General features: G+C 39.7%; 2 protein-coding genes across 2 annotated transcripts; one reads left to right on the top strand and one right to left on the bottom strand.

Annotated features, from left to right (window-relative positions):
- On the bottom strand, positions 4,685 to 6,848 carry LOC18780121 (senescence-specific cysteine protease SAG39). Its single transcript, XM_007214370.2, has 3 exons — positions 6,840 to 6,848; positions 5,399 to 5,840; positions 4,685 to 5,277 (listed from the first exon to the last, which is right to left on the bottom strand). Exons 1-3 carry the CDS (start codon positions 6,846 to 6,848, stop codon positions 4,685 to 4,687), a joined length of 1,044 nt encoding a protein of 347 aa, XP_007214432.2.
- LOC18779580 (mitogen-activated protein kinase kinase kinase 2) lies at positions 7,194 to 7,727 on the top strand. The gene has a single exon (XM_007213311.2). The coding sequence runs from the start codon at positions 7,194 to 7,196 to the stop codon at positions 7,725 to 7,727; it is 534 nt and encodes a 177-aa protein (XP_007213373.2).

The following is an 8,256-nucleotide window of genomic DNA, read 5'->3' on the forward strand; positions in this document are numbered from 1 at the left end:
TAGTACTGCTTTATGCAATAGAAAGAAGCTTTCTATGAAAGTATTACAACGGTCATCACAAGTGTATCACCCTTCGTTAGCTCGCAACATTATTTATAACTCCACAAAACATATAGTCCCCCAAACTATTCATACACCAACATCAAAAGAAAACTTGTGTTTTATAGTCGATGTAAAATTTCAATTTTTTTTTTTAAAAAAATACTCAAATAAAGCTAACGGCTGCATGTATATATAAATCCAATCCTTCAAATCACATAATTCAAGTCAATGAAAATGAAACAATATGTAAGATTCGACTGGTCATGCTACATTGCAATTTTAAAGGGTAGGGACCCTTACGTGCCTTGACGTTCATAACAAGTATGGGTATTGCCATTTGCAACTTACCAAAGCTGGACCACTAGCATACGAGTTTAGGTAGACAATTTTGTCTTGTGTCTTCCGATATCCAAATGAAATTTAGTTACACCACTTGTATACATGAATGATTTGAGTAGCATCCAAACGCTACTCTTAAGATTGTTGGAAAATTTGGTTTATGAATGCTATTTTTCCTTCAAAACATCATATCTTTCCTTCAAAATTTGGTTTATGAATGCTCTTTCTCATTAACATCATTGTATTCGCATCCATAAAGAACCATCCATTGTTCGTATCTTTCGTACATTGATGCATCTTGGAGGTTACGAGAAGTGGCTTCACTAGACCAAGTCCCCAACATAAGGATCAAGACCAAACAAACACATCTCCACAGCTGCTTAATGAACTCCATTGTATAGCTAAAACTGGGAGAAGCTAGGGTTTGGTAAAGTAAATGAACCAAAGTGCAGTTTAAATAGTGCTTTGATGACCTTCCTATCACGGAGTCCCCAAACAATATCTGCAATCTTATTTTGTCGCCAAGTAAAAGTTCTTATATGAACCCTGCTGTCAGATTAATAGTAAATAAATGGTTTCGTACTATGTGCTGATGGACCCAAAGCTATGAAGGACAATATAGCACATGTCCAAAATGCGCATGGTTTCTTCATTGTTTTCACAAATCCCTCAATTTCTTTCTGGCAAATCCCTAATATGGAAATTATCTAGACACAACCACCAAATATATGAACTATTTTAATTGTTTCATTGGCTGTTTCTGTTTTCAAATAACATTTCAGGGAAACAGTTGAATGTGCCACAAGTTTTGGAACTGCTAATATATCTGTCAAACAAGAATCATTTGGGTACATTTCTGATATTTTTCTTCTCCTTGTTGAAAGGGACAGCTAGGGCTTGGTAAAGTCGATGAATTAAAGAGCAGCAGGTACACTGAAATAGTGGATTCACAGTTTATATAGTTATCAAAATTACTATCTGCTAACTTATTTGGTCGGCCAGAAAAATTAAGTTCTGATATGAGCCGCACTGCCAGAAGAATAGTAAATAATGATTTGAAGGACAATATACAGTACAAGTCCAAAAGACTATGGTTTCTTCATTGTTTTTCGGAATTCTTCTGTCGCTTTTTGGCAAATTCCTTTTGTCTTCAAGAATAATGCTCAAATTTTCTATTTTAATTTTTTCGTTGTGAATGCCTCAAATGACAGGATCCGCCCTGAATTTGCCGAAACTCGAGACGAATCCTATGAAAATTCCTGACATCACCCAAATGTCGGGCCCACTTCTAAAACTATATCCTTTTTTCCAAAAAGGAATAAGGGCACGAGACTTTCTACTGAAATTTCGGCAGAGTCACCCCTGTAAATTGAACATTCCCCAAATTTCAACCTGCACAAAATTCACAATTTATATCCCAACAGGCAGCACGCACAATATAACTTCATGCAGTTCACATAAACGGCCTCTGGCCTTCAAATAATTCGAAACAGAACCGCCAACAATGTTCTTAAATCAAATTAATGCATTAAACAATGCATAATATAAACTCAAACTTACTTATGAACGCCTACTGTAATCAACATAGAGAATAACCAACATACGAGGTTTTAACCTCCTAACACAATCACATCCACAAATTAACAACATTCACTCAGTCCAACGGAATAATAAATATTTATTCAATCAAGCCTCGTTTCCATTCGAATTTCAGGACCATCGACAAGGTCCAAGTGAAGTTTAGCCCACGGCTGCACCTAGGCACCACCCCAGGCTGCCTACATACCCTTACTGAGGGATCAAGCCAGACGTAGTTCTTCCTACTAAATTCCGATTCCAAACACATACAATACCTTTATTCATCTCTCTGTTAATCACATAATCTCCCCATACGCCGGAAATTCCAACGCCATGTATGAGGTCTGTCATCACGCCGGAAAATCTTACGCCACGTGTGACCTAACAATCATATCATCTCCCCATACGCCAGAAATTCCAACGCCACGTATGGGGTCTGTCTCAACGCCGGAAAATCCCGCCACGCGAGACCTGATAATCACATAATCTCCCCATATACTGAAAATTCTAACGCCCACATATGGGGTCTGTCAGCATGCCGGATAACCTATGCCACGTGTGACCTAACAATCATAGCATCTCCCTATACGCCGGAAATTCCAACGCCACGTATGGGGTCTGTCCTCACGCCGGATAACCTACGCCATGTGGGACCTAACAATCACATAATCTCCCCATATGCCGGAAATTCCAACGCCACATATGGGGTCTGTCTCAACGTCGAAAAATCATACGCCACGCGAGACCTAACTATCATATAATCTCCCCATATGCCAGAAATTCCAACGCCACATATGTGGTCTATCATCCCGCCGGAAAATCCTACGCCACGGGTGACCTGACAATCACATAATCTCTCCATACGCCGGAAATTCCAACACCACGTATGGAGTCTGTCAGCATGCCGAATAACCTACGCCACGTGTGACCTAAAAATCACAGGGTGGTACTTAAGGTAGTGCGTATAGCATTTCAAATTGACATTCTAAACTCTTTTTATACCTTTATATATATATATATTAATCTCTAATATTATGTAAACCTCAACAACAATCTAGCATCCGATAATTCCCCCCCCCCCACCCACCCTTCCCCCTAATTTAAAATAATAAATTAATATCCTAATCCCACATAATCAACTAATGATCAAGACATGTCACTATGGTCATTTTAATCCTCCTGGGAAGGTAAAAGTACATCAGGAGACTCACGGTCAACCAAGGGTCAAACTACCATATACTTGGTCAAACAGGCCCACGACCTCCGTCCGAGAGTTCCTATAGGTTCTACAAGGTTTAGGATATACGTCCTGTAAGTTTAGTCCAGATCAGAGGTCTAATCGCTCACGATCTCATGATCGGACGGGTACTGCAAACCTAGCCCTAGGGTTGGCATTTTTGGAGTATCCAAAACTCAGTTTTAAGATCCGTCGAATCCTATACGATCCTAAGGATATGCAGACTAACATATAATAAATTCAAGACCATCCAACGGTCCAAACCTATCGAACCCGGATAACATGCAATAGGTGATATCCGTTCAAGACTCACATAGTATCCAAATTGAAATCCGAGCACACCTGCACACTCGTAAGGATCAGGAGATTACATCGGGACATAGTGCCCTTTTTCTACAGTGCCCACGCGCTGCCGCAGGCGCCGGCAGTGCGTGGGTGCCCAAAGCAATTACGCATCGCCAAAAAATCTCAAAACCACGGCTCAAGACTCCTACCCTAGGTATAACACCCTATTTGGAACCACTTTTGTTCTTGGACCTACCCCAAAAACTGACTGGAAGTGGCCGGAATGGCAATCCCAAAACCAGTCGAATTTCAATTCGTAACTTGAGTTACCTACGCTAGGAATTGATCGAATCCTACCCAACAGGCAGCTAGATTATGAAGAATGGATAAATTTCCATACCTTGATCACCAACAATGGCGGCCGGAGGAGAGAGATCGGAGCTGGCGAAGTTCGAGCAAAAACCGGCCAAAAATCACCTTTTTCCAGCGACTAGAGCAGCGGCCGATGTCGGGAAAGGGCTGGGTCGTGACGCCGAGGTTGAGCCGGTCCTTTTGGCACCAGTTCCATCTGCAGCCACGGCCGATGGCCGGAGTTTCGAAGAGAGAGAAAGAGAGACCGTCGGGGAGAGAGAGAGAGAGAGAGAGAGAGAGAGAGAGAGAGAGAGAGAGAGAGAGAGAGAAATTTGATTTTACCAAATCATTTTCGCCAAAATTACGGTTATGCCAATAAGGGTATTTTGATCGTATCTCTCCCGTTACAACTCCGATTCGAGCCCATCACGTGTCTACAGACTCATCTCACCGTGCTCTACGCAACGGTATAGTCAGAATTCCCAAATTCTTTCCCGGTCAAAAATTTAACTTTAAACCTAATAAAATATTCTAAGGGCAAAATGGTATTTTTCTCTCAATAAATAAGTATTTACTAATTTATTTAGGACCGGGTCGTTACATCAAACGCTAAAAGCACAATTGGCTATTTCTCTTCTCTGATAAGAACTGTTGGGAAGAAGATCTGTTTCCTTTTAAAACCCAGTGATTTTACTATTCCAAATTGATCAGGGTATTGATAATCCAACCAAAAGAAACTGAAAAAGCTTTTCACAAATGGCTAAGTTTTCTTATCTTATAAAGTATTTTACACATACAAGTACATATCATGGTACTTACAAACCATATAGTAGGCATTGGTTTAATTTTAAGCTAAGCAGTGGGGTAAGAGGCTTCCATAGCAATGCCACATAGACCTTCTTTTGCTTCAACATCTCTTTGCATCCTTATGTACCCCTCTTCACCCCATTCTGTACCCCATGAGTTTTTAACCAACCAAAACTTAGTCCCATCATCGCTAACACCATAACCAACAGCGGTAACCCCATGGTCAAGGCTCGTTCCACAGGCTCCTGTAAAGACACCACTTGAATAGAACTGGAAATCGGAACCTCCAGCATCAATGGCAACAGAAACTGGTTGATGAGCAACAGCTGTTAGAAGGGCTTTTTCGCTGTTTGCAGGCACATCTTCATATCCAGTTATCTTGGCTGCAATGCTTGCTGCCTTCTTGGTATTGCATGAACCATCAACACCATTGTAGGGGTAATTAGCTTCCGTACTAAGCCCATGGTTTTGTTGGATGAACTGAAAGGCATCATCCATCAAGCCACCCTCACAACCTTGGTCTTCACCGCTGGTGTCACAGTCAACTAGTTCTTGCTCAGACAAAGAGATCAGTTTACCAGTTGTAAGCTGAGTAATACCTTCAGTCGCTGCCACTGCCGAAAAAGCCCAACAACATCCTATTTTTTCATTGCAATTAATAGTAGTTAGAATAACATAAAAATATTACTAAACTCCAAAAGAAGAGTATATAGTGTTACTATAAATGATTAATAATAATGAACCTAGACGCTTACTTACCACATTGGCCTTGGTCCTTGATGGGGGTTACAGCTCCTTTCTTTCTCCAATCCATTGTAGCTGGCACTGGCGCCTTAACATTTTCATATTTGAAAGAAGTCGTCTTTGTGGAACATTCATGCCCCTTGAATCCATTTCTTGAGGCTTTGAACTCTTCATTCGTAAGGTCTGCAAATTGATTAACACCCAACTTGTAGGGTTTGTTCACATCGTTATTAGATGATTCTATAAACGCCACATTTTCTTTGAATATCTTGAAACGATTCTCCTTCTCATTAACATCATTATATATGCGACCATAACGAGTCATCCATTGCTCGTATCTCCCATACATAGATGCATCTTGGAGACTGCGAGAGGTGGCTTCACAACACCAAGCCCCGAACATGAGGATCAAACCAAAACCAATACATTTCCATGGCTCCATGATATAGCTAGTGTACTAGAAGCAGCTGGGGTTTGAATTTGATAAAGTAAATGATATGAGCAGGTGTACCGAAGACTGGTCACAATTTATAGAGTATTGATTCTACTGAATGACCATGCCATGCTCTCTCCGTGTCCCCAAAAATGATCTGCAATCTACGTGCCCTAGAAAATGTTCAGATATGGACCTCTAATTTTTAAAATATAGCTCACATGTTTGACCTTTAATTCATTTTGATATTATATATAAAATATATACACAATGGACCATAAACTATATGGGATCTTAAACTTAATTATTTCACATTATTATTGTTAAATTTTCAACAATTTGAGAATTATATGCAGAATTCATTGACTATTGTTTTGTTATGATCGAAGGTAACGAATTCTGCTAAGTTTGAGCCTATTTTTTGTTCGTCCTGGTAAGTAAAATTGGCAGCTAGCCCTGTTATTCTTTTTGGGCCCTAAGCATATCTTTTTGAGCCCTAAGAAGGTATAGCCCCATTTAAGACCCTCATTGGGAATGGCCTTAGTACGACTGGGTGTGGGGTGTGGGTTTGAGTGAGTGCACCATCATTAACTATTGAGTTTAATGGATTTTATGGGTTTTTCAATCAGAGCCGGTAAACTAACCGAATTTATCTTGATACATAGGTATTTCCATACTTCCATGCAAGTGTGCTACTTTGCCATCTACATCGAACGAAAGTTTGTGGTAATTAAAAGAAGTTAATTGAAACAAAGACTTTGGAATTTTGTTTAGTGTATCGCAAGTTACTTCAGTCACTGTTCTGCTTCTTTAGAATCTAAACTAACAATATGGAGATAGAAGAGTGGAGATTATTATGAGCTTGCCAATAAAGCGATGATAAAGAAAAAACGTTTAGTACAACAAAATAGGTGGTGTAAAATGGGCGTGTGAGTCAGTTGACAGGGCTCACCCTGAATTTCTAGGAATCCTTGACGAATTCTATGGTATTTCAGACATCAAGCTGATGTCGGGCCCACTTACTAACGACATAGCCTCTTTTCCAAATCAAGGAACATAGGGACAAGACTTTCTGCAGAAATTTCAGCAAAGTCTCTCTTGAAAAACGAACATTTTCCGAATTATTTTCGCCTGTAAATATCACAGTTTAATATTTCCAAACTTCAGCATGCATAATGCTAACACACACGATTTATCAGATAGGCCTCTAGCCTCGACTTCAAACTTACTTGGGCAAAGTCAACTTAATCTATGAATTTGTTTCTTACTTTAAAATAGCCACATAATTCCAAAGCATAACTCAAACCGTTTATTTTACTGCTGCACCTAGGTTAACCTAGGTTGCCCATATACCCTTATTGAGGGATCATTTTGCTTATGCCTACCACAACAACTAGTTCTGGTGGTACTAGTTTTGTAGCCAAGATTGCAGATTTTGGACTCGCTAAGAAAACCAATGTAAATTACAGTCGATGGAGAGGCACGCCTAGGTATCTGTCCCCAGATGCTTTTATTAATAACGAACAAGATCAGTCCTCTGATATTTGGTCTCTAGGTTGTATTGTGTTTGAGATACTAACCGGCAAGTCTCCCTGGGATTTGAAGCCTGGTTACAATCCAAACAATCTCCCTGACGTGTTGATGTTTGATCATCTACGTACTTGCAAAATTCCAACTGGAATCTCAGATGTGGCCTGGGATTTTCTCAAGAGTTGCCTTGCCATGAAGAGCAGGGAAAGATTAACAGCAGAAATTCTCTTGTCTCATCCATTCGTAGCGCAGCCACAACCATCAAAAGAGGGTCATACCAAGGTGAAGCTGGTTATTAACTCCTTTTTGGGCTATGCATCTGGTGTATGTTGCTTCAAACCGAACTCAGATTACCATGCAAACTCTGCCATGGTTCAATGAAAGCATCCTTCCCTGCTGGATAGGTATTCCAGCTAGGTTGTTTGTTGTTGTATTCCTTTTTTGTTTGTAATGTGAATCAATTCAAATTAATCATGTCAAGTATCTGTAACCACAAAATTGTACAAACGTATTCAAGTTTTTATCAAAATATCTGTGTACTTTTAATGGTCTTAATATAGTAATATTACAGGGCAAGCTATCTCTTATGCCTTTAAAATAGCTTCATTTCCATTTCATTATAAATTTCCTTGTGCAAATAATATTTTTCTAACTAGCTTAATGCTACTGGTAATTTTCGATGGTTTTCGGTTTGCTGGAAATCCGTTTTTCTGTCTGGGTTTAGAGTAACTCTTGAGCAGTCTCTTTGATCCTGGTTTTTCCAGTTTTGTGCAGCCTCCCTTTGCCTGATGGGCGCTCCCCTTAATTTAGTTTGTTGGTTATGATTAAACCCACTTTTTGTTAGTAGTCTATGAGACAGGTTGGAAAGATGATATTTTGGAAGAATAATTGGATGAAGGATATGATTTGT

This window comes from Prunus persica, chromosome G3 (genome assembly GCF_000346465.2).
Source record: "Prunus persica cultivar Lovell chromosome G3, Prunus_persica_NCBIv2, whole genome shotgun sequence".
NCBI lineage: Eukaryota > Viridiplantae > Streptophyta > Magnoliopsida > Rosales > Rosaceae > Prunus > Prunus persica.

Bases quoted from the DNA above. Each gene is read 5' to 3' on its own strand.
- LOC18780121 (XM_007214370.2), bottom strand. The intron at 5,278-5,398 runs GTAAGTAAGCGT...ATGAAAAAATAG, and splicing joins CAAGGACCAAGGCCAATGTG to GATGTTGTTGGGCTTTTTCG.
- LOC18779580 (XM_007213311.2), top strand. From the start codon at position 7,194: ATGCCTACCACAACAACTAGTTCTGGTGGTACTAGTTTTGTAGCCAAG.